The 26561-nt window shown below is 42.0% G+C and overlaps 2 protein-coding genes across 5 annotated transcripts in view; one reads left to right on the forward strand and one right to left on the reverse strand.

The window, feature by feature from the left end:
- Positions 1-9: 9 nt before the first annotated feature.
- On the reverse strand, positions 10-9462 carry LOC106747900 (transmembrane 7 superfamily member 3-like). 3 transcript variants are annotated; one of them, XM_014625898.1, is made up of 8 exons: positions 9145-9460; positions 6798-7139; positions 6100-6368; positions 4520-4691; positions 3867-4040; positions 1719-1871; positions 408-671; positions 10-337 (listed from the first exon to the last, which is right to left on the reverse strand). In XM_014625898.1, the coding sequence occupies exons 1-8, from the start codon at positions 9236-9238 to the stop codon at positions 165-167; spliced, it is 1641 nt and encodes a 546-aa protein (XP_014481384.1). In that variant the 5' UTR covers positions 9239-9460; the 3' UTR covers positions 10-164. The 3 variants fall into 3 exon arrangements, with proteins under 3 accessions (XP_014481384.1, XP_014481385.1, XP_014481386.1); XM_014625899.1 differs by lacking the exon at positions 9145-9460 and adding an exon at positions 8834-9135; XM_014625900.1 differs by lacking the exon at positions 408-671 and having other exon boundaries at positions 9145-9462.
- Positions 9463-9513: 51 nt separating this feature from the next.
- LOC106747898 (ankyrin repeat and SAM domain-containing protein 1A-like) overlaps positions 9514-26561 on the forward strand; it is a 55839-nt gene continuing 38791 nt past the window's right edge. For both annotated transcript variants that reach the window (XM_014625896.1, XM_014625897.1), the window contains exons 1-5: positions 9514-9742; positions 19781-19861; positions 21451-21607; positions 21954-22099; positions 22278-22400. In XM_014625896.1, the coding sequence (XP_014481382.1) occupies positions 9639-9742; positions 19781-19861; positions 21451-21607; positions 21954-22099; positions 22278-22400 (611 nt within the window). In that variant the 5' untranslated portion in view covers positions 9514-9638. The remainder of the gene's footprint in view (positions 9743-19780; positions 19862-21450; positions 21608-21953; positions 22100-22277; positions 22401-26561) is intronic.

Here is a 26561-nt window from a genome sequence, read left to right on the forward strand (position 1 = left end):
TATATATATATATATATATATATATATAATCGAATTATAATTATTACTGCATATATATTCATCTTCTTCAGATCGCTGTTTGTCGGTTATTTGTAACACTTATCGTAAACTCGGTAAATAATCGAGGAATTAATTTTTAATTTTAAATAAACATTATGAAAAGCTTACGTACGCTCGTTTTTTATACTCGGTCGCCGTGAAAAGATGATTACGACTTTGGGTTTCCGTGCCGGCAACAACTCTTGTCTTTCATCGTTTGTATCAATTAATATCTGAGCGTAGGTTGCTAAGAGTTGCAACAACATCAGCATAATCCATATCATTATAAGAAACCAGTCTGGAAGCAGGGAAAACGCTGTTAACATTGAGCGTAACTTCTATAAGAGGGTAAAGTAACGCAGACGTACCGAAGAACCGAATAGGCGGATACACGAAGGCCAAACGAAAGCCAGATATGGTGATCCTCCTGACGATGGTGATGACAATGTATTTCAAGTTAGTGCCAACGTAATAATCAATCGGAATGACCAGGAAGTACGAGATGAAAACCGCTCGTGTCAGTATCTCGGCGAAGTAGGGCGTTATCATGAGCAGCATAGCGATCGCGAGCGTGAAGCTGACGAAGGTGCACCAGAACGACCATTCGTACTCGAGAACGTAAAACATCCCGGCTACATCGAAGTAAGGGAAATGCCCCGAAAAGAGAGAGAGAGAGAGAAAGAGAAAGAGAGAAAAGCTGAATTACAAGTGAGAATATTCGCACATTTCCACCGCGATCCATTTCGCGACAGAACGGACAGAGCGGGGATCTCGCCCCCGGATCTAATTCGGGACGGCCGCTTCCCGTTACATCATAATCGGCCGTTTTACGTCGACGAGAGAGAGCGGCCGGCCCACAGTGTAAACAACGACGCGATCGCGATCATCTGTCGAGCGGAGGGGTAGTAGATCGGCCCCGCCGTCTAGTTGCGCATGCACGCACCGTGTAATCTAAATAGGTCCCGGCGCAGAATAAATACGGGGACACAATTAGGTAAATGCGAGTCTTCCAAGCTGGTTATACCCGTGCCGTGGGAGTTCGCGCCGGCCGAGGGGAGAGACCGGCGACGTCGCGGGCGCGTGTGTGCGCGAGCATACCGCGCGCGGCCGGGCGCATTTTTGCGTTCGTGTTCAGCGAGGGTGGCGAAGGGTAGTTGCGCGGCGTTATGGTGAGAAAGGTGGGAGGCAACGTGAATACGCCATACCGCTTCTGCATGGGGGATTCAGCGGGCGAGGTTTCCACATGAGCGGCCAGCATTGATAGAAGCTACGGGGAGAAACTGACTGTGCGCCTCTCATCCCTTCGCCAAACTCGAACTAACTTCGGAGTAGCGGCTCCCCACCCACAGACGCGCTCTCTATCCCTTCGCTTTTAAGCCTGGCTTTCATTATTTTCCTATAATTCGCAACAGCCCTTCGCGAACACCGCGGCGTGGAGAGGCCACCTCCACGATTCCCCTTCGCACCCTCCGTTCCCGGCACCCTTTTCGCGCCCTGCACTACCCTGCGTGTGCCGCCGAGTCTTCGCCTAGAGAGACCGAGATTGACTAGCGCGAGTGGGGAAAAGAGGGAAAAACCGATGCGAATGACGCGCCTCTTCTTCGATCGGAGCTTCAGCGATCCGCAGACCTTCTAGTCTCGTGAAACGCGTGCAGCTCGGTCTTAACACTAACACGTACCTGGAGCGTAGAGGTATGCGACGCAGCTGCACAGGAATGCTAGTGGTAGGTTGGAGAGCCATTGGAAACATGGGTTCTCGAATTTCCGAATACGCCGGAACGGCGATATGCACATGGCAAGAACGGCGAATATCAAACCTATCAGAACGTCAACTGCAAAAGACAACAGTTGTGAAAGAAAAGCGCCCGCGCACGCCTTTCCGAAGTAAGACTCGATGTGTATAATTAATTAATCGAGACTTTTGATAGTAGCACGCAGAAAATTCTTGCTGAAAAATATAGCAACACAGTGAGCAAAATATCATCAACGCTATTGCAATATTTTGTAACATGTAACATTTTCAACTAGTTCTTGATGTTGTATACAACGTCATTGTTAACAATATTTGATCCAAACGTTAAAAATAATATTTCTATATCATGATTTTTAAATTCACGAATATTATATTATCAGGTAACAATTTATAAACATTTATAAAATATTCTGTCAAAATTGTTATATAAAATCCACATAAAGTCAATTTCAACAAATTGATTTAATGTTTCTTGCTAGGATATTAATAGAATAATTTATTAGACTTATGTTGCGCGACTAAGATATTATGTTAAAGCCAAAATTTATATATGACAGCAATAAACGAGTAGTTTGATAAGATATTTTTGTTTTAATCTGACTATATATACATTTACCACATGTATAAAAAAATATCAGAAAGATAAAAAATAATCTTATATTTTATAAATTAATCCGAATTCGTAAGTAAGAATGTTCTATCAAGTCAAGTCTACGGGAAAAAATGGGATGAAACTCCCCAAAAATGTGTTTCAGGTCATTTTTAAAATTTATGTAGTCAATAAAACTAATGTTCTATAGACTTCGAAAAGGGTTCAAATTAATGCTTGAACATTGTTGAACTTTAATATGAAAATATGAAATCATTCAAGCACTATAGCATCTCAAGCACGCTTTATTTGAAAAAAATTGATATACGCTCGCAAGATAAAATATGATTGCCTTATTGTGATCCATTGCAAAACATATATTAAAAATTTCAATAGGATTTAATACATGGAACTAAAGGTATCCTTTTGTAATAAAAATGTTTTTTTTTTCATTTGTTTAAACAATTATTATTTAACAAATAAAAAATAAACAAATTTTGAAAAATAACGATTTTCCAAATAATTAGTTAAGTAATTCTATTACATAGTCCAAAAAATATAAGTTATATATATATATATATATATATTGTAACATTTCTTACAAAGTATAAAATTGTATGTATTATAGCATATTACACAATAATATTACGCTAATATCTACTTGATATTGTGCGACTATATCAACCTCTAAAAATAAAGCGCGCCAAAAGTTTGATGATGCCGGTGGTAAAAAATTCAATATTTTCATATTAAAGTACAATATTTAAGCATTAATTTGAGCCCTTTTTGAAACCTCTCGCACATCGAGTTCGTCAGCTACGAATTTTCAAAAATAATCAGAAACACGTTTTTAAGGCGTTTCAATCACATTTTCTCATAAATTTGCCATGATAGAACATTTTTCTTTTCGGATTTGGCGCGCAAAAAATTATGGGAAATTACTATGGGAAACTATTTTCCAGAACACAGAGGAAAAAGTAAAATTTTGCAGATATATATAATTACTTCAATATTCCTTAACAAATTTCTCTACTTGAATGGTGTAAATTTTACTTGGATCGAGTAAATATTTTACTTGGATAATTTGAACTTGGATAATTTTTACTTGAAAAATATTTTACTTGATTCAAATAAAAATTTGCTAAGGAGTTACTATTTACTATTTATTGGAATTTACTTGAATTTAACACTTTTTTTCTGTGTAGTAACTATTGTGTAACATATATTACTACTGTGTATGCGCGTCTATAAAAACGGCAAGATGAGTTATTCATTGTGTTTCTGACTATGGTTCGAACAGCAATGTGCAGTTGTAATCGTGGCGTTTTCACTGCTTTCTAAATTTCCCATATTGCCTTGAAAGCGTTTCAACGTTGTAAGTATACTCTAGCAAGAGCAAGACTACTAATAGTGATATTTTTTCGGTTGATAAATGTGTTTATATATATCTTTGAGAAAAATTCTCTGCGTATGGCGTGTAATTACTTGCAGTTCCTGGATCGCCGGTACCCACCGCTATAGTGTAACCGACAAAAGCACCCATTGCACAATCCGGTAATAAACGAACCTTAGTAAGGTATCGAGATTCATGTCCCGTAAAATACAAGAAGATACCTATGAATAAGGTGATCGTGCAAACAAACTTCGAGAACAATTCATCTGAAAAAATGACGAAATATCGGGTGATCGTGTAAATCTTTCCTAGGAGACGCTTAGTACGACCAATAGTCTCTCAGCATTATGATGTTTAAGAATATGCTCAGTCACAAAAAAATTGCAACACTTTCTTTCGATGAATTTTGCAATGCATCTCGTATCCAATAGGAAAATATATTTCCCGAGGATTGCTGAAAAAATAAATTCGTCCGAAGACTAATTCGTACGTTATCAACAGCCATGATTCTATCTCTTCTTGGTTAAACACTTACAAAGCCGATATAAATATAAAAATAATTTACATATTACCATATCGATGCGTAGGATTCTTAAGAGAAAGAAAGGAAGTATAATATTACCGTTGCCACATATATTTCGCTCGGAAACATGAAATTATTTAAACGCGACTCGCTATCTAACACACATCATCACGCTGACGTAAACTTGGTCTTAAAAAACGAAACAGAAACACGAGAACGTACTTAAAACCTTACAACTATTCGGATGGAGCAGAGGGTTGCAACCGTACGAGAAGGTCGGAACGTAAGCCGAAGAGTAATTCCCGTAAGTGGCGACTACAGCATAAACGAATCCTGTACCGGCGAACATACTGTAGATACGTCTCATAATTGAGATCGTAGGAGCAGGTGGTATCTACCAAGAAATATTCTTAATCATACGTCAACCTTTTTTCTATTATAAATTATAATACATATAATTATCTAGGAAGTATATCTAATTCACCAAATGCATGGGTGGAACGGGGATTAACTTTAAAATTTTTATTGGAAACTTCCCTATAGAAAATTATATTTTTGAATTCTATGGAAAAAACTTAGTTTTATTCGAAACATTTTTTGTCAGATGCTTCTATTAACATCTATGCTAATTTCTTAGACGTATATTCCCAAATGAGACGAGCGGTTGACTCCAAAAAATTGTCCATATAGTATCATATCTATCTGACGTTAAAATTATATTAAAATAAATATATCAATGCATAAATATAATACTGTCATAAAATAACGTCATTGATTTTTATTGATAAAAATCAATTAAAAATCAATTTAAAAATCTGCAAAAATTATCAAACTAGTAGAACTATTCTAGAAAAATGATTTATGAGGCGGATAACTCACCCCGTTTGGGAATCGAAAGATTAACAAATATGACAATACGAAATTTCAATTTATAGCGTCATGAAATACTTACGAAATCAAAATTACAACACTCTATTTTGACTTATTCAACTTATTAAATGTTCGAAATGTCCAACATGGATATGTAAACATTTACTTGTCCGAATTAACAAATTATTTCTAACATTTGATAACATTTCGGGAATCGCTAAAGTAATATGCGACGCTTGCGCTTCAGTGACTCTTGAAATGTTGTCAAATGTTAGGGATAATTTGCTAATTTAAACAAATAAATATTTACATGTCCATAGTGGACATTTTAAACATTTAATAAATTGAATAAATCACAACAGAGTGCTGTAATTTTAATTTCGTAAATATTTCATGTAACTGTGAGTCGAAACTTCACACAGTCCTATTTTTTAATAGAAGCATCTGACAAAAAAATGTTTCGGACAAAACTAAATTGTTTTCTTCCGCAAAAGTTAAAAATATAATTTTTTATACGGGTCTCCATTAAGAATATATAAGTTAATTCACACAATAGGGGTTGGGGGGCCAACTTCCATTCTAATTTGAAGCCCCATCAGATCCGTACAACTCAAGATTTAAATCTTTACGATCGATGAAATAGTTTCCGAAATATCGAGTTGTTAAGAGTTATGTAGGCCATCCTGTATGCATGCAAAGACCAATTTAACGAAGATAACGAAAATTGATATAATAATATTGATAATCTTTAGCTATATCGTATTGGAACTGATATTGCACACATAGATCATAAATTTGTTCGTTTTAGCCTAGCCAGACTTTTTATCTTTAGAGTGAAACAAATGTATAATTTAGCGTTGAATAGAAACGAACAAAGCTCAGCATTAGTTCTAAAACAATCAGGTCTTATATAACACAAACAAATGAGATACCTCGGTGCCATTTTGCACGATATCTTGCACCGTCAGCATACTCGCAATCGCGTCAAAGTACGTTTCCAGTTTGAAGTCCGACATGGGCAGGAGAAAACGGTACATACTGTGTTGCACCGGGCTTTTCTCGCAAGGAATCGGTAGGCCGTTAGTGGCGAACGCCGCGGCCGGTTGCGCATCGACTATTATCATTTCATTCTCTATACGCAGCTTTTGATAGGGCGCAATTTCGATCTCAAATTCCATGTTACATCCGCCCGGTATCGGCGCTGTGGAAACAACAATCGGGCCAATGCGCAACGCTGGATCTCTCTCTCGATACTCTACTAATTTTGCCATTACGCCCGCCGTCGAAAACAGTCGGCTATTCATCCCATTTACGCACGACGGATAATAGAGATTCGTCGCAAATTAATCGAACACGCATCTTGGTACGATTCGCGATTTATTCGCACGCCACCGCGCACGATCAATGTGACATGGCTATTTAATTTAACATAACACATGATTTTTCGGCCTTTATCGCACAAATAACGTTGCTTTGTCTATATAATAGCCATTAATTTTATATTATTTTAATTGGCGAACGTTGTACCAAAAAGCGTCAGATTTAATTCGATCAAATATACGTCGGCTGAAGAGAAAAGTGTAACAGAGAAAGGCGATATTTGTTATCAATTAATATTATTTGTACTTACCTTCTGAACCGTACGGTACGATCACGATCAATGCATTGAGATCATGTACGTTATCGTGTTTTAGGAATACCTGCAACGGACCTGTTACATTGCGTGTTTTCATGTACAGACCAATGTTTGACCCGAACAAACTCCCTTTCGACACTTTACCGAGCAGCGTTTTGTCGTATGCTAACGTAGCATTGTATTGGTAGGTATGAATTTGCAACACAATGAACGAAAATTTTGGTGGTACGTCCGTCACAGTGATCGTTACATCACTAGACGGAGGTAAAATTAGTCGTTTCTTGAATATGTCATTCTCTCGATAATTCAGCAAAGATGCTGTTATTGTGGCATCATCTGCAATATAATATACCTAATGTTTATATGTTAGTAAAAAAGTTTCTTACTATTTAAAATTTACACTAAATATTTCAATAAAGTATTTCAGTAGGAAAAAATGTGGCTCAAAGGCCCCTCATTTACATTTTGTACGATAAATTTGTTAATAATCAATATTTTTAATTGAAAACTTAACGATTACATTCGTCAAAGTGTCGTTCGTTCAATTCTAAACTCAAAGTTATGAAATATTTATCACTCAACACGTTATTTATAAAAATGTGGAGACACTGCGTAGTAAGTCGAGGAGGAGCAGGGGTGGTAATGTAGTCTTCCAAAAAAATAAATTAAAAAAATTGCTTTTATTTAAAAAAAGTGTTCTGTTAGAAACTTATATATTTCAAAATAAACTCTCTTAGAAGAAGCAACAATGAATACAACAATAAATTTTTAATGTAAATGTTGATTTACTTGACAGAAGGACAGTTTGTAAACTGTCAAAAGGACAATTTTCTACAAAACAAATAGACTTTTCAATTTAACTTGAATTATCAACTTATCGAATAGATATTTCGACGTGAAAACTTTGAAAAAGGGACCATATAAAATCTATTTTAGTGGGGAACCAGATTAGCAAAATGCCATGTTATTGTTTAACTGTACATAAATCGAAATGTGTACAGTGAAATGAAATGTTAAATAACGAACAAAACAAATCAAGTATTCGTGTGATAATACGTCCGGATTTAATAAGAATGAAGAAGTATATATAATTAAATACTAAAATGTGTTTTGAAAATGTTTTGAAATGATCAAGAATAAAAATGCGTTACTACAAATGCCGGCTGTGTATTGGCATATTAGCGCTACTGCATGACGGCGGGCTGCTAAACAAATGATTTCATAAGTAATCGCTGAGATTCGTCATTTAATAGCGAAAAGATATAAGTTGAGCCATAATACTTACAAGGACTATAATACTACTTTCTTTTCTGTTATTTTGTACCTTGCAGAGATAAACAAACGGAATCAACAAACAAACCACACACACAGAATCATTTAATATTGATTAATTCCATAATTATTTTCAATCGAGGCATAATAAGTGAATTTTAAACAATGATATTGCGTTTTTAAACGCAACATATATCCATAGAAAAAAGAAGCCCAGCAGCACAATTCATCATATACATTGGTCTAATATTGTTGTATTGGCATTCATTGGGAATATATTGAATGAATGTTGCCCAATATAAAGTCAATCAGACCTGCAGAAACAGATTTTGCACAAATCTGCTATAAATTTTGTCAATAGTTTATTGGCAGAAGTATAACAGGATTCCTTAGATCCTGACAATATATTAATCTCTTATTATGCTGACAAATCCTGTTAGATTTCTGCTAGCAAGCTGTTGAGAAATTTATAGCAGACACTACGTAAAACCTGTTTTTACAGGTTTGCTTGTCTGGCTGACTTTATATTGGGCAACATTCGTTCAATGTACCTCCAACGAATGCCCATATAACCAATATTAGACTAATGTATCGCCAATGCATTGTGCTATTAGGGAAGCCTAAAGAACCGTCTTCATTGGAAGTAAGCAGTAACAAGTAAAAGGTGTCTACATTGGAAATAAGTAGTATTAAGTACGGAGTAGAATATTAATTGGTAGTATGTCAGCAGGGAGTAAGAAATGGTCCATTTCGCTTACTTCCGATGTCACGCTTTATTCCACCGAAGAACTCCCTTACTCCCTCCATATTACTACTTCCAATGCAGACGGACCCTTAAGACTTAAGAAAAAAAAGAAATAGACGCATCTTGTTGAACAGCTATTGTACGTAGCGGAAGTATATATTTAGATCGAAAAAAAAGGAAAATCAGGTCTCCCTTCTTTCGAAAAGCTAATCGACCGAATCGCTACGTACGATCGACACATCGTGCGTAGGTATGTACGCCAAGATATTGTTTATACAAGCCGTTCGTTGAGGCTCGTCGGATATTGAGGTTATGTACGCTCACCGTGTTTGACGGTCGCATTTTCCGACGTAACTGTCGTCGCGTTACCTAGTACCAACGGCAAGGCCAATAGAAGCGTGACGGCCGCTCGTTTCATGCTGTGGCACGTGTCCGCAGGAAAAAGAAAGGAGAGGAAGATGTACTTGGCTCGCTCGGGACGGCCGCCTAAGCGTAGAGCCGATGGCAGATCAGTACTGATCAGTACGGCGTGCAACAGCTGTCACTTGACACTCCGCTACTCGTTGTAACGGCGGTACGCGGCTCGCGCCGTCTCGCTCTCTCCATTCATGCGCCTTGCCGGAATCGCCATATTGCCGTCTCGCTCGTGCCTACGTTCACACGGGAAGCACGCAGTCTGGCGAGGCGGCCGCGCGGTGGCGCGTCAGTCCGCCCAAGATGGCCACGCTGGATCAATGAAACGCGAGTAATCGTAGTGAAAACACAAATTGACAAGTGTGCGGGCGAACATCGCGGCTTGATCGCGGTGTAAATGGACCATGGGCAAGGACCAGGAGCTGCTCGAAGCAGCGAGAAGCGGCAACGTCACTGTGGTCGAGAAGATCCTCGGTCAGCGAGCCAAAAGGAGTGGTCCACTGGCAAGGTGGGTGTCACCGTAGCGAGTCTGACACTTTTGCTCGCCTTTCCTCTTTGCATCGGGGCCGTTTCCTCGTTCCCGGCTCCGTTCGTCGGCGCGGCTTCGACGAATCCTTCTTCCACCGAGGCTGACGTCTCGGGGCCGGAGTCGTCGGGCACGGCCGTCTCTCGCGCATTCGATTATCGAACCGTCGCTGCATGTCGTTCGTCCGTGCTCGGACGTGCTTCGACGTGTTTCGACGTGCTCCGATTCGCGTCTCGCCGATAAGGTTCACCGCGAGGATCCCCTTCGGCCCACGTACGGTTTGTCCGGTTTCGCAATTCTCTCCGCGGCGAAACGGCTCGCCGCGAGAGATCGAGGTTAAACGGACCCCGCTGTGTGTGTGTGAATGAGCGCCGTGTCGTCTCGTCCTTTTCCTTCCTATTGTCACGACGCTTCTTACGATAATCCGGTCATGCTCGATCGAACGTGCACCGACGTGTCGTCGTTCGATTAATCTCCGCGTCCGTTGCGACTGACCGCTCTCTCGCACCAGGATTTCCGCCGTTAATTCTACCGTTAATTATACGAATCATTGCACGTTTCCACCTTTAAGCTCGGTTCGCGGCCGCGTTATTGAGAGTTACTTCTGCTCCGATTTCGCGCAACGACGTTTTCTACCGTTACGCTTATTACGTCTAATGTATGTAAGTAAATTTATTATACGCCCGGCTCGAACGGGATCTCTTCGTTTAATCGACCGGATTACACTTTAATTACTGTCATTAAATTAATTGGAGGCAAAAACGAACGATACGGAGCGTTGCGCCCTGTTATTAGTAGCGCATATTCTCACGCTGCCGGCTGCTGCGTTGTTAGTCTTGCGTATCAACTATTCGTGATTTCATCATGACCATGAATCACACACACACACACGCGCGCGTACCGATGATGCTGCACGAAGATACGTTGATACCGAGCAAGGACTATGTGCCGCCGCCAATCATCTAAATAATACATATCTAACGCATTTCCTCTTGCAACGTGAAACAACTAGTAACGGTTCTCGCAGTGTTCTACGCGCGACACCGAAGACTCGTGTCGTCCGCGCGGAGATACGAGAGCAACGGGCAAAAGAAAAATTGAAAATATCCCAAGAGACAGTCGTCATGTAAATATTCTCACCTCGAGCGGGGAAAGAAACGCTGCTTTCCAATTCGCTCGAGTCGAGTCGCTCTGTTTACTATTTATGGCAGCCGACGGGAGGGTTCCATCGGGCGGGAGACTATTTATTTTGAAGGGTCAGCGATAACACAGGCGCTCGGTCGCTAGACAGACCAGGCTTTACGAAGGAACGTGGTGAGCCCCGCGCGATCGGCTTCCGCTTTACCTTTCCGCACGACGGAGACACAATTAAATCCTTCGCGAATGAATTAACTCTAATTACACGCGTTTCGCGAGTGCGTATATTACCGTGGGAATGCCCGGTAATTTCGCGTTTATTCGCGAGAACGCGTTAACGAATAATCGGATAGGCGCGAGCGAACGAGCGAGAGCGCGCGCGCGCGCGCACGTTGAGAGCTCGACGGAAAAGTTCCGCGCGGAAATAAATTAACGACCGGTGTATACGCGATGTCGTCATTATCGCCGGAATCGGGATAAAACAATCGTTCATTCATTTATCGAGCCCCGTACGAGTGTACGGGATACACGCATCGATTCGCACGATACTAAAGGCTCGTTTGTGCCGCGCGATTTTTGTCACGATACTGAAGGCTCGTTTGTGCCGCGCGATTTTCGTCACGGTGTCGCTGAATCCAACGTCAACGGCGTAATTGACGGCTCTTAATCCCGCTCGGGCCAAATATATCGCGATGTAGGAGTTTAATTGATATATCGTATCTCGACGGTAGATAAAACATTCCCAATTTTATCATCGCAACAGCCGACGAATAAAACGGAACATGTTTGATCTTAAAAACCGAAGATCACGCGTATGGTTAATCACAAAAAGGTCGTGAGACATTGTTCTTGATCAATTTCGGAATGCATTCCGTGTCCAACAGGAGAATTTGTTTTTTGGTATTAGGAATGTCTATAATGTCGTTTTCTTCAGATTGAATAAACACTGCCACCTTGTCCGTGGACATGATTTATTATTATATAACGTCGCTAATTCGTCATTAGATTTTAATTACAGAACACGTAGTGTAACTTTCTTGTAGAATTTAGATTGTAATGCATTAGTTATGTATTTTCCTTATTTTTATGATTTTCAAAATTTAATTGTTTCTCCTTGCCAAAATTGAAGGATAAGCCTTCCCTGCCCCTTCCGCTCTTTGGTATATACCTATATATTAATTAAATTTATTGACACTTAGTGTGCTTATAAAATCTTGAAAGGACTAAATGTTAAATGAAACAAAATTTTGCATAAGTATCAAAAAACGACATTATATTATGGGTACCCATAATAATTCTCAGAGAGATATTTTTTTTCACTCGATACGAGATGCGTCGCAATCTCTTTGTGTCTGACACATATTGCATCTATATACATATTTACCGTTAACTTACGAAATCTAAGTGCAATATCTCTTTATGACTCGATACACGACGATGCCGTCTATCTAAAAGTTACATCGTGTAAGACAGACTTGATACTTGACCGTCGCGGTTAAACGGACGATTAGTCAATGGCCGTATAGCGTAAGTTGATCGAACTCGAAGACGCGAGTCCGAATGAATTTATTATCGCGCTGTGTCCTCGCTTTATTCAATTAAAAACCGCGATCGCCGATCGCGCCGTTCTGAGCGAGCGATGCTCGCGCGTAATTAGTGAAATACCGTCACCGTCGACTCCGCGCTCTTTATTGACCCAGTGCCGCGAACTGCTCGACAAAGACGGACTTGTCGACGCGCTCCTTACCCTCTCATTAATTAAGTCATGCTGCGACGACGGCACAAGAAGCTCACGGCTTGTTTTTCGAGGGACTCGTGCGTACGCTCGTGCGTGCACGTGCTACGAGCGCGCATTCACGCATTTTAAGAGCGATTGCCGCGCGACTCTAAGTGCAAAGAGGCGATGAGAGCGCGAGGGAGAAAGGGGGAAAAAACTGTTTATTATTCCGGGACGAGCACCGTTAGAATGAGTATCACGATAAAGGCGATATTGATAAAAATATATTACTTTCAATCCTGTTATTATGTATTTACCTTGGGCGATATATGTGCGTTAGCTCAAAGAAAAACGGCGAATTATGAACGAAAATAGTAAACGAAATTTCAACCTAGCATTAGTTCGATCTCATTTTGGATGGAACATTTGAAATTGAATTGTGGAAATTGAATTATTTAACGTCGAAGGTATTCATCATGGGCATAACTAAAGAGCGGAGGAGGCAGGGAACGCTTGTCCTTCAATTTTGGCAAGGAGAAACAATTAAATTTTGAAAATCATAAAAATAAGGAAAATACATAACTAATACATTACAATCTAAATTCTACAAGAAATTTACACCACGTGTTCTGTAATTAAAATCTAATGACGAATTAGCGACGTTTTATGAAAATGAACGTAATGAAAATTTCTCACTTTCATTATCAAATGTTCCTTGGTCTAACGACGCAACGAGCATCATTGAAAAGTCTTTTAGTACATTGGGAGGGAAAGCCTGGTTGCGGTCAACAATGTCAGAAAGTCGTCTTTGTGGACTATGTATGTTAAATGTACACAGAAAAATGATGTTCGCGTAAAGAAAGAAATTGGAATATTAAAAAGTTTACTAAAGATCTACGAAAAGTGCATAGGACAAAATTTTATGTTAAATTTAACACATTTCACACGTCTCAAACGGTTCATTCAAATTTCTGTGTTAACGCAATATGTATGTGTTGAAAAGTAAACACAAATAATACGTCAAAAATTAACACAAAATTAATAACGAATCGACACTGAAGTATAAAGTATGTTACTTTAACACTCACATGTTGAATATTGACACAACGCAAAATGTTGAGATGACATAAACAAAATATGTTAAATTAACACACGGGTATGTTGAAAACTTAACCAAAACTTTAACAAGGACCGGCCGGTCCACGAGGACCGACTTTAACACAAGTATAAAATATTGTTTACTTTGTGGCTTTAATGCAAATATGTTAATAAGTTTTATCTGTGAAAAAAAATTTTTGTCTTCCTCTCCCCGATTGAAATCCTGACTACGCCCATTCCTGTCACAAAATCTTCACCACACAAGTCGATAGTTTGAGGAAAGTGCAACACACATCACGTAATAAGCCGTAATACACTAAACACTTTTCCAAGAAAAGTATATCAAGTAAAAAGTACGCATTTACGTGAACGAGACATCGTATACATGCACGAGGTACACGTGTGCAGAGGGGAAGAGAGAGATCCGCAGTTTCCCTCTGTCGCACTCTCTTGAGGGCTGCGAGACGGCGGCAATTCGTTGTCGGTGGTTTCTAAATGTATCATGACGAACGCCCAGCTCTTCTAACGAATTGCCTCTCGTGCCTGTCGTCGACGCCGCGCAACTTGTCCATAACTACAAAGCCTGCCCGCGGCAAGTTCTCCCGAAGCTGCGCGATCTCCTCTCCGCGCCGCGACCTCTTCACCATCCGACGTGCGCGCTTGCCTTTTTGCCCTTCCCGTCGAGATCACAGAAAAGCAATATAAAACGCGACCGCTCTGTGAAAGAGAGAGAGAGAGAGAGAGCATCGCAGAACCCCTCGGCGCTAGCCGGGAGGGAGCCGAGAATATTTTGCGATGCTAATCGCGAAGTGGACGTGCCACTTTTCGTGTACGAGCGCCCACGAATGTGTTTATCCTTTGTTCGCCGCTCACTGTTGACTTTGCGTCGGTGCGATAATTTTAATCACGGTTCTCGCGCGACCGAAGCGCGCGAAACTCGAGAAATTTTACGGATGCGAATTTTGCGAAACCGGCACCCGATGCAAAAGCGAATCGACAGCTCTCTTGACGGTGTAAATTGCACTATAACGTGGTCGAGAGTTCTAGTTTTACAGGCGATATATAATAAGTTGGAATTTATCGGAAACAATTGCGCACACACCGTTTAAATCGTATCATAATTGTAATTCGATGAATTCTAGTCGATCGCGCGCTCACCCGCTCGTGTAGTGTGAAACGCAATATTTGATACGATGGTCGCGAGATATTTTCTAAATTGTGTACCCGGGTGTACACGTTGCGCGTTTGCGTTATTCCATCGGGTTCGTGTTTCCTCGAGACCGGGGATTCTAATGTCCTTGCTCTTCGAGCACCCCGTCGAACCGTGTTAAAGAGCGAGTGCTTTAGAAGTCTCTTTTTTTACCTTGGCACCTGTCGTCGAGTGTTCCTGGAGAAGGACATTCGGCTACGTCAGCACGTATCGTACCTCTCTTCTTTGCCGGAGGAAACTATCGATTGATGCCCTGGCACCCCTCGCATGTATACACCCTCACAGCTTTCCACCTCTCTCTCTCTCTTTCGTATTCTCGCTCCCTCCTGCTCTCTCGCTCCTATCCCTGTCTCTCTTTCTCGCTCTTCTCTGTCGCTTTCTCCTACGCTCCTTCGTCCTCTCAGCCTAGTTTTTCTCTGCGCTTTGCCTGCGGCAGAAGGGTGCGTACGCGCTAAACACTTGCGTTCATAGGGTCGAAAAGAGTTCTGTAGTACTCCGTTTATCCGTACCGCGTTTTATATTTGTAATACCGCCGCTATGGCCTTAAGGTGTTTACGGAAGCTCCATTAATATTATCCCTGCGCGCGACTTCTATGTTCGTCATCGCGCTGCCTCGATTTACTGTAACACGCGGATATTGCTTGTTTTTTATATACTCCGAGAGACAATATGGCGATTATAATTGGAGTACACGTCGTGAATTGTAGAAATGTGTGTTGTCTCATTATTTCTCCCCGAGCTATCGCACATTTGCCCCATACTATGATAAATTTATATAATTTTCTAGTTATTTTTGGAGTTATATATGAGGAATTTGATATATATATATGTGTGTAGAGATGCTTTCTCGTTATGGATACACCTGTAATCACTTGCCTGAGTATTCTTTTCCGCCGTTTCTCGTATTTCCAATTTTGTTAGGCGCATCATTAATGTACTGGAGATTTTATTTTCTGCCACCGTAACCTCCCCTATCCGAGACAAATAGCCCGCTTAACCACCTGTTCTTTTTCGAGTCCGGCAAGAACAATGGACACGATTATTAACGCTATTAGAAGTTGACCCATGATGCCCATTTCGATCGCGCAACTTCTTGATTAAGACCGACAAGAAATTACCATTATACGCTGCCCGACAGACGGTCTTTCCACCAATGGTCTCGGTTCCGCTCATCCTCCCCTCCTGCCTCTGTATCCCTCCTGTCCCTTCGTCGCGCCATTCGTAATGTTCAGAGACGGCGGGGGCACCGGGCGATGTCCTTTTTGCAGACAATCTTCAGGGTTTAATTAAGGAACTTGGAAGAGCGGATGAGCTCGATGAATGGGGCGGACGAAAAGCGAAAGGGCGACACCGGGGAAAGCGACGGGATGGGGGTTGAGGTAGAAAAAGAGAGTCAAATGTTCTTCACTAACCAGGGTCGAAGCACGCGAGCGTTCCTTGGTCATTCCAACGAGAGTCTCTGCATACGCACGCCTCGTATTGTGCGTATACGCGTGTGCATGTGTAGAGAACGCGCACGCATGACGGCGCAACGCGTTCGTGTACATGGCTTTAAGAATTGTGCGCCACCCTCTTCGCTGTTGGGGCGCGGAAAACAAACAACCGTCTCGGCTCGACAATCGAGCGGGAGAAGGAAAGAGAGAGAGAGAGGTGAAATAGCGAGACATGGATGGAGTGAGGAGGAGGCTCGGGGAAGGAGAGAGAATTCTGCGATCGCGCGAAGGAGGCCAAACGTTTGCGAATTGCATTGCGAGCGCGAGAGAGAAAAAAACAGACACAGCAGGGAAACTTTGACAGAGTCAGAATCAAATTTGGCTTAACCAAGCCTGAAATATTTTTCAAGGTTTAAGACGCGCGGTAAAATTGTATTATACTGTATTGTGTTACTGTACTATAAATTCTAAACTATCGTGGGATTTAACCGCTTGTATGGGAAAAGCGATCGTTAAAAATGCAATTCGCAAGGCGGATGAAAGCAAATCGCGTGCGTGTCCCTTCAACGTCGACGGCATTCGTTACTTCTCCGCATGTCGCGCGGTTTTTTTTTTCTTTCGAGCTCGAGTGGCGTACACGCGCGCGCGCGCGTTTTGTTAGAACGTCGCTCTCGTGCGATACACAATTTCCTTTTTGATCTCCGTTACAATAGCGTAAGGGTTCTTGGAGGAGCTGAAAGGGGAGAGCTTGGAGCTTACGTCGATCGTCGTCGCGTGCCGCCCACGGCAAGTCAGCGATTTAGAGTACGGGTATCCGAGGGGTTAATGACGATGTCGGTTAATGACGATGGTGCTTTGATGTGCCGGCTCGCATGGTAGAAAAAAGTCTCCCGCTTACGTAATTGTTTTGTAAACTGAGTACGATGCTTTGACGGCGACGTTACGTGGGCGTGGGATTGAACCGTGTGTGTGTGTGTGTGTACGCTTAACGAGGGAAAAGTCTCGGCATTTCCTCGCACGCGCGCCGATTTGTGGTCGATAATGGATTCTACGAGCGATTTCGATCGCTCGGAACTAATACGGATGGCGATCGGTGATTTAATTATAAGCCGCTTTTCCTATTTAATTATCAATCGAATCGAGATCACCGTCGTCCGGCGTTTAATCGATTGCCGCGTGTGTCAAGGTATCGCGAATTGTTTGAGCGTATTCTGTCATAGTCATCGACACTCGCTGTAACAATTATAGTGTTCATTATGTGCACGCGCTATCGAAGGTGTCGATATACAGGAACAATCGCGCTCATACATTTTGACATATACGGCTTTAGTTCGTGGACGATAGACCGAGGGTGAAGCGTACATATATAGATATTTTTTGCGCCTCGCTCCTCATATCGAAGTTATATAAGAGCTGTGCAAATATCGTGCTCTCATATGCTCGAGTTATGGCATTTATTAGTCACCTAAGGTCAATATTATGCTGCTTAATAACATTTCTCATTAAGACGTACTCGGCACAAGTATGACATGCGTGTTCACGATATGCCGTAAAAAAAAAAGAAATGATCGATCGCAATTGCAATTATTCGTACTCTTGTACAGTCGGCACGATAAAAGTTGCAACACTTTTTCATCGGTGAGTTTCGCTACACTTTCGGTGTTCAATAGGAGATTTCGTTTTTTAGTAATTCTCGAGAAATACATTTCCCTACCGGATACAAAGCGCCTTATGAAACATCGAAAAAAAGTTTTGCAGATTTTATTATGTCGACTGTACAACGTATGTGGATTATTACTTTTGTTCTGTTCGTTTTTCTCACGATGCCGTGTTCCGATTTTATTGAATAGAGATCTCTCTCTCTCTCTCTCTCTCTCTCTCTCTCTCTTCCTCTCAGTCGTCGTAATAATATATTTCTTTCGTCAGCAATTTTTTATTCCGGTGCTAACGCCTATAACGCTAGATACTATAATCATTGCGCACATTCATAGAACAATGAGAAAACAATGACCGGTAGGTTTATCGAGTTAATTAGGTGTCGGCAATAAACTTACTGTTACGTGTCCGGCATTACAGTAATATATGTCGAATGACTGTGTCGGTTAGGCAATATCAGCGCTTACAGTACGTATGCGATCGCTCGAACTTTATTACTGCGGAATGAGAACATTAATTGTGGCTCTTCACACCATTATCGACCATTACGTCATACGAGCAGTCTATTGCTCTCGCACGGACAATGGTTCTCGCGCTGTGAATTTAAAAAACATAAATTTCATTTTCGATCACACGATTAATTTTTCCGTTTTCTTTTCATCTTTTTACCACGGTGGTCGACTCTCTCTCTCTCTCTCTCTCTCTCTCCCTCTCTCTCTCTCTCTTCCCTTCCTTCTCTCCCGCTGTCGCGTCTCGCGAAATCAAAAAAGAATTCACTTTTGTACAAACTTTATTCGCCTCTCTTTCTAGATAGTCTCGAAATCCAGTCAATTCGAGCGCCTTTGAGTGCGGATACTCAATGCTTCGAGGGCGGCTGAATAGCCGCCAACTCTCCCTCCTTCCCGCCCTCCTTTCTGCCCCTCTCCGTTGCTCCAATCAAATCCACTTGGCGAGAGAGACGGGATAACGAGAAATTCCTCTATGGGCAAAGCATTGCAGGAATATCTGGATATCCGATTCAATAAAAGGAAGCAGGAAGGTGGCGCGGAAGGGCGGGAATCATAAGTCGCACTAGAGAGAGAGAGAGAGAGAGAGAGAAGAGAAAGGAGAACGCGCGCGGTGCTATATAGCGGGCGGTCTCTTCCGTTTTCCCGAGGGAGCCGTTTACACGGTGTTTGCGGGGGCGCGACATTTATCTCCGCGCGGGCACAACAAAGGCGCGTAATGAGAACATGTGTTGGATGCAGGAAGCTTCATTAGCGAGCCTGTTCCTGTTCACGGGGCCTATTGTGCCACCTAACCGTTTGGCGATGCACCGATACTCCGTGATACGTGGATGATTCTTCCGCGGGCACAGTGTGCTGGAAGTGGCGTGCGATCGCGCGAACAACGGGGGCAAAACCCTGGAGGGAGAGAGATACGGCGCGCTCTCGACTGTCGAAGCGTCAATGGCTTTCGAACACGGACGGGACGATTGACACTTAGAAAGCTCCGATGAATCGAGCCTCGGCGAGCTGTCGCGCGGAAACGCGGAATGACTGGATTCCGCGCGAAACGTTCGAGTATCTCGCCGCCGTTATGCGCCGCGTTTTTGCGACTTATATATTTTGTTAGACCGAGCCTCATTCATCCTTAGCCTCAGCAATCAGGATCCTATAGAGCGAGATTGAAAAATGCGGACGCGCGGCGGTGATTTATAGTGTGTATTAGGTAGTTTCGATCGGCCGATTTATTATCCTGCGATTGAGCAAATATATTTCCATTTGCAGTCTACGTCGGGGACCAGGAGCTAATGTGCAAGATGCCAGTGGTTACTCGGCCCTTCATCACGCAGCTTTGAACGGACACAGGTATGTTGTTCCGAACACTTACCGAGCAGAAATGAATCTAGTCGATTTGATTTAAAGACTAGTAGCTGGATAGCATTGACCGGATAAGTTTTCTAGCCACTCGCTAAGCTCGTTTCTGGCTAAATATTCTTAATCAGTTTTTGTAATCTAGCTGCTCTGTCTAGTCGTTATATGTAAAATACAGTAGTAAATTGACAGTTTTCTCTAAAATATACGATCTGGCTATTATTTTGCCATTGTCTAACTTTTTCTCTATTACTTAGTTAGTCTTTTAAGATTTCTAGTCTTAATTTCTAGTCTTCGTAGCTATATCAATTACTTAGACAGTATGTCTGCATAGTGGCTGTATAGATAAATTAATTAGTGTCTAGACAGGAAAGATTACACAGTAATGAGATGGAAAACTATCAGTAATTTCTGAGTGGAAATTGAATCTGTTTACAGATTGGACATATATTATTTTTATATTTGCAGATAGCATTTTGCCATAATAAATCTAAATATTATCTAGCAAACATATCAAAATTTTTTAGCAAGCGCTAGGTATAAGTAAATGCGATAATATTATATACTTATATATTACAATTTTCGTTAACAATAAAAATACGGAAAATATCATTTTTAATCCGATTATAATGTTTAATTCCATACTTATTTCATTTGGAAAATTAAATTATATTGCTAGAAAATTATATAACTACCGTAAGTATACATCATATGTATACAATACGAAACATCTATTAATCAAAGTGATAGTGCAGTAGGTAAGGTGGATGACTCAGGATCCGAGAGATCTCAGGTTCAAGGTTTGGTATCTCAATAGTGATAAGCAAATTTTCCTAATATAATTTAAATTGAATTAAGTAGTATGTAATTAAAAAGATTTTTAGGGACAAAGACTCGATTCGCATTTATTTCTTAAGAAGGTAACAATTAAAAATGTAATATAAATAAAAATTCTGATTAAAAAAAATGATCTAAATTTCGCTGGCAGCTAGCTGAGACTTTTCGTCTTATGACTGTGTACTATTTTTGGTCTAGCTATTGAGGTAAATGTCCTCCTAATAATTGAATAAAACGTGTCCCAATGATTGAAACGATAATAATATACATGTGTTTATTAAGATGCTTATCAATGAATGAAACAAAATCACAAAACTAAATATTTCTTTTCATTTATTATATTGTTCTGTATATTGAAAAGCATCTTAATGAAGAAAAATACGTCAATAATCTTTGAATCGTTAAGACATGTATGTTCAATCACTGGGACGTTTACTTTAGTTAATTCTAATACAGTCAATACAAGAAATGAGCTGACTGAAGGGCTGAAATGAAAAAAATAATTACATTCGTGGTTAATAGCTAGATAATATTATTAGACAATAGCGATATAAAACATAACTTTTCTATGCCATGAGTAGACACCCACGATGTTCAATTTCTATTATGACTGAAAGAGAAGACAATTTTATATATTATTTCTTAAACCGTCGGGATCTCTCGTTGTTGACGTTTGTGCGTCTTCTCTCTCAAATCGGCCTGCAACTGTCGTGCACTCTAACGTTTCCTGAAACGTTCACTTGCAGAGACGTGGTCAGATTACTGCTCCAATATGAGGCTTCCACCAATGTCGTCGATGCTAAGGGTTCCTCGCCGCTTCATTTGGCTGCTTGGGCGGGGGATGCGGAAATTGTGCGATTAATTCTCAGCCAAGGCCCGTCGGTGCCGAAAGTGAATCTTGCGGTTAGTAATAGCAGAAAATCGATCTTACGAAAGTTCCGCTCCACCGTTGCACGTGGCGAAGCGTGTCGATAAATCGCGTCGATCGATCATTTCGGAATGCGTGTCAAGGTTTCCCGGTTCACCCAAAGTGTGTTTTATCGAACATTGCGCAGAAATATTTTACATATCGGGAAAGTAAGAGAGAGAGAGAGAGAGAGAGAGAGAGAGAGAGAGAGAAAAAAAACGAAGAGAACGAAGAGTGAAAAAGTTACTGCGAAACTCGGGTTTAGCCGGGAGAACTTCTATAGCGCCGACAAATCAACAGTCGTATAATCCGAAAGAATCTAAATATCGATTTTGGTTATAGACAAAGGATAACGAAACTGCACTGCATTGTGCGGCGCAGTATGGGCACACGGAAGTGGTGGCACAGCTGTTGCACTACGGATGCGACCCTAGTATCCGCAACAGCCGCGGAGAATCTGCGCTCGACCTCGCAGCACAATATGGCAGGTAAATTGCGCACACGACTATGTTTTTCGGCGTTTCTCGGGTGCATATTTTTTTTTCTCTCGCTTGTACAGCCGGTAGTTCGCGGGTATGAAATTTCATGCGATCGATAACGGTGCACTTCGGTGTGTTCAGCAGACGGCATCGACGATGCGCTACGTAATCGTCAATTTTCTTACAGATTGGAAACTGTGGAGTTACTCGTGCGAACGCATCCCGAATTAATCGAGCCACTTCGTAATTCTTCCTCGTCTCTGATCTTCCCGCACACACCTTTGCATTTAGCTTCGCGCAATGGCCACAGGTAAGAATTTACTTATCGACGTATAGATATAGAGAGAGAAAGAGAGAGCGGTAAATATAAGAGCGATTTACAAATTGATAAAAAAACCACTCCGCACTCTTTCATCGGAATTAACTCTCCTGCGTTTATTCACACATTCGGCACGTTGCCGTTGATTTCGTAGTCGCATTGTGTCGTTCCATCTTTGTCCCTTGTTTTCACGGGATCGGTTTCGATTCTATCTTACACGGCGGCGCGAATTATAATGACGCCGCCATCGTTCGGGTCGCTCGTTTGTGTTTATCTAAGGACCGCGTATCACTTCTTCCCGCGAAATGGTCACGCTAATTACTGGATAATGCGCGACGTGTATTGTATCCGAGTACAACAATGGACTCGTTCGAGCTAACCATAACGATGTCGAGCCATTTGCAGCGCTGGCTATTAGAGCCAATCAGAGAGCACCGCGTTGCGTAATCCCGTCGAATGCGATATATACGTCCTCCGACTGGCATGATCCGATCCAACCCTCTACTGGTTACACGTCCCATATTACCGTCCCGTCGATTGCCCTCTCGTCCCTCCTCGAGCCACGCGAATGCGTCCGATCGCATCACGCCGGCAGCCGCTCTGTCCATCCGTGCGGATTGCTGACCGCCTCCCGATTACGAGAATCGTATTAATCACTGCCGCCGAAACGTATCGACCTATATTAATCGCGACCATAGCAGCGAATAGTCGCGATTCTATGCTGCAGCGAGATATCATTCCCTGCCAGAGAGAGAGAGAGAGAGAGAGAGAGAGAGAGAGAGAGAAAATATCGGCTTCACCTGGTATCGTGATCTTCGTAATACCTGGGTATCGCATAACCCACATACTTTTACCTGGAAGACAGTCACGGTATAATATATCGGCACACGGAGAAGAACGCGCCCCGTGTGCGCCTATTTGCGTGTGTGCGTGCGTATGTGAAGTAAATAATATCGTAATCATAACCATGTATTCGCCGTGTAATATTATTCGATTAATTGAACCGCGTAATGGGATGACAAAGGAGCAACCGGATAATCGATTACGCCAGGCCGATATGATCAGACGGCGGAGATTAATATCGCCGTTGTATTCTTCGATGCATTCTACGAAAGACCTTCGGTTCCCGTCCCTACCTCCTTCCCCCCTCCTCTTCTCTCTCTCTCTCTCTCTCTCTCTCTCTCTCTCTCTCTGTTAGATCGCGGTGGCGACTCCCATTTCGCGGTACCACACACGCTATGGTAACATCTCCGTTACTCCCGATCGTTCCGCGTATAGCATTCGGTCCATCGCCGAGCGATTTACTCTCGTTTAACAGGACGATGCTACGGACGGTGTCCGTAATCCCGTTGAGTTTTGTTTTTTGTTCGGTTTTTTTTTTTTTCGTGTATAATCGACGCCACGGAGTAGCGGAGAGCGAGGGGATGAACAGTCGGAACAGCCCGGTTGGCGGTCGAATAGAATCGTGAATCGCCACGAAACGGCAGTCACATTGTAATCGGGTATAACGCCGGTTTTTCTATGCAGTCTCGCAGCCGGTAATCGCTTTAACCGTCGCTTGCCGCTTATAATGCGATCGTATCGCGATATACAGTCCGGTGGCTGCATTTTCCGTCGATGTCGATGCGAGGGTGCAGCAGAATTGGCGGGAGTGGCGGTGTGGGATGGGAGAGGGCGGGTGAGAGAGAGAAAGAGCGAGAGCGTGTAGAACGTGACATTTTATCGCTCGAATTTTGGTTAAATAACGGCGCGCGAGACGTTTGCGCCTGTACGAGTGTGAACGCGTACGCACGAGCTGTTTGAACGTTTGGGCTAGGTCAGCGTTTCTCAAACCGCGGCTGCGACGGCTCCGTGACGGAATAACCGAGGCCGACGGTATTCTCTCCGATGCATCAATAAAGAGCTGCATGAGTACCTGTGCTGCCGCGAGATTTGTCGTACCGAAGGATCGCGTGAATTCACACACGGACTTTTGCCAACGTTGGGGAGAAAAAGAGAGTCGTCACGGAAAAAATTTACGTTTCGTTGCCCCACATTTCTATTTTATATTCTATCCTTCTTGCATATCATAAGTACTTCCTCGATTAAATAAGTGCAAGTGTCCCCCCTTCCTCCTTCACTAGTATCCTATCTGTTCGGTGTGTCGAAGGGACCCCGGTATCGGCGGGTTTGAGAATCCCTGGGGGTAGGTGTACGCGCGCACGCGGGCACGTACGGGGGTGCGTACATTGCGACGGTCGAGCTCACGCACGCGTTTCACGCGCGCACCACGATATTTAGTGGATCTACCAGCGGCAGCTATATCGGGCTAGAACAGCGGGGGACCGGCCGGCAGAGAGGGATCAGTTGGCGGCAGAGGGAGGCGGGGGGAGAGGGTGAAACGGCGGGGGTGGCAGCGGCGGACGCGGAGTAATGTCTATTATCGGATTCAATATCGGTGCTCTCGGTAAGCCAGTATACAAATACCCCTATGCTACGGTAATAACAACATAGGTGCACGTGAATCCGATCTTCGGCCGTCAATCCTATACGCGTCGGACGACTGCGGTCACTGTAGTCGATGCGCGGCCCAACCCCCCGACAGAAGGACGGCGAAATCTGCGTTTTGAGCTTTCTCGGCGGCCGCGGCAGCAAATGCATCTCTGGTGAAATCCCGATGGCTCGCGGGATTACGATCGAGACGCGCACGCTCCGCTCACACACACATACACACACACACACACTCTCTCTCTCTCTCTCTCTCTCTGATGATTGCGTAAAATCTCCGAACCAGTCTGCGTCTTGATACATCTTGTGGTTGCAAAAATCACTCGCCAGTCAGTTCGTCACCCTGTTTTTCCGAAGTGTTTCAGTATTTGTTCCTCATTTCTCGTTCTGTTCGAGAGAAATTATAGTTATCTTCAGTGCTAGCTATAACCTTTTTATAATTTTAACCACCAAAATAGTAGTGACAACATACATATGAGGTTATTTTCATTAACACTACAATAACATTTACTAGAAAATTGGTTTCCTGACTATAATTCTTTTACTTTAATTATTATAGTTACATACATCAAATATTTTTTTCTCTATGTGACTGATATACAGTATTTATCTGAATTCCACCGACGAATTCAAAGGATGGATTCTCTACATAAAAGAAAAATAAATAAAGAAGTCTTAGTAAATATATGTTCCCAAACGCTTAGTTTCTGAAATATAGCTACCACAATCTCAGCTTAAAAAAATATGAATTTTATTCATTAAATCCATCGAGAGTAAAATATAGTTATTTTCGGGACCAACAATATCCCTTTTTTATTTTAACCACAGAAATAATAGTAACATGCACGTTATTATTACTGGCACTATAATAACACTTGTTAGAAAAATAGTTTTCTTGACCATTTTTGTGGTTAAAATGAAGAAAAGGATATTGTTGTCCCCGAAAATAACTATATTTTTCTCTCAGTGTATCGTGTTTTATGTCACCACGCTCTGAAAAGGGCAAAGGACGGAGGAGAGAGAGAGAGGGTATCGTGTTTTATTAATAAACATCTAGACACATACTGTTATAAAAATTACAGAGTACAAAATATCTGGCTCCCTTATCAATGCACAATTGACATCTGTGAAGCAAAGACGCGCGTACAGTCAGTCACAGAACGGTTACAACAGACCATTCCGCGTTCAATAAGAGAATTCGTTTTTTAGTCATTCTCAGGAGATACATTTCCTTTATTAGACACGTTGCGAAACTCATCGAGAAAAATATTGTGGCAACCTCTCCTGTGACCGAACGTACACACGTTCGAATATTGCTTCATTATTTCTAACGCTATTGCACGCCCGTTGGATTCTTGGAAGCGGTTCATCTAATCCATTTACAGAAATATCAAAATTGATCCAGGTATTATCTTCAAAAATAATTAAAAAGGTATTGTATTAATATTCTTAACCCGTCTACCGCCACACATTTTCCTTCATCGTTGTCATCATTTGAAAGCGCGTATTTCAAACACCAAGTTTCCTCGGACACATGTCCGCCAAGACTTCTTTACTTATTTCCCAACAGTTTGTCGGTCGAGCTTCAGATATCCTGTGTAAAACACGAGGTTATCCGTTCCGGTCGTCGCCTATTTAATCCCACCTGAATTGACGAACGGTGAC

Source organism: Dinoponera quadriceps, unplaced genomic scaffold, assembly GCF_001313825.1.
Source record: "Dinoponera quadriceps isolate SergipeBrazil2010 unplaced genomic scaffold, ASM131382v1 scaffold2551, whole genome shotgun sequence".
Classification (NCBI taxonomy): domain Eukaryota; kingdom Metazoa; phylum Arthropoda; class Insecta; order Hymenoptera; family Formicidae; genus Dinoponera; species Dinoponera quadriceps.

Bases quoted from the DNA above. Each gene is read 5' to 3' on its own strand.
- LOC106747900 (XM_014625898.1), bottom strand. From the start codon at position 9,238: ATGAAACGAGCGGCCGTCACGCTTCTATTGGCCTTGCCGTTGGTACTA. The intron at 4,692-6,099 runs GTATCTCATTTG...ATTTCTTGGTAG, and splicing joins TCGTGCAAAATGGCACCGAG to ATACCACCTGCTCCTACGAT. The intron at 672-1,718 runs GTACGTGTTAGT...ACTTCGATGTAG, and splicing joins CGCATACCTCTACGCTCCAG to CCGGGATGTTTTACGTTCTC.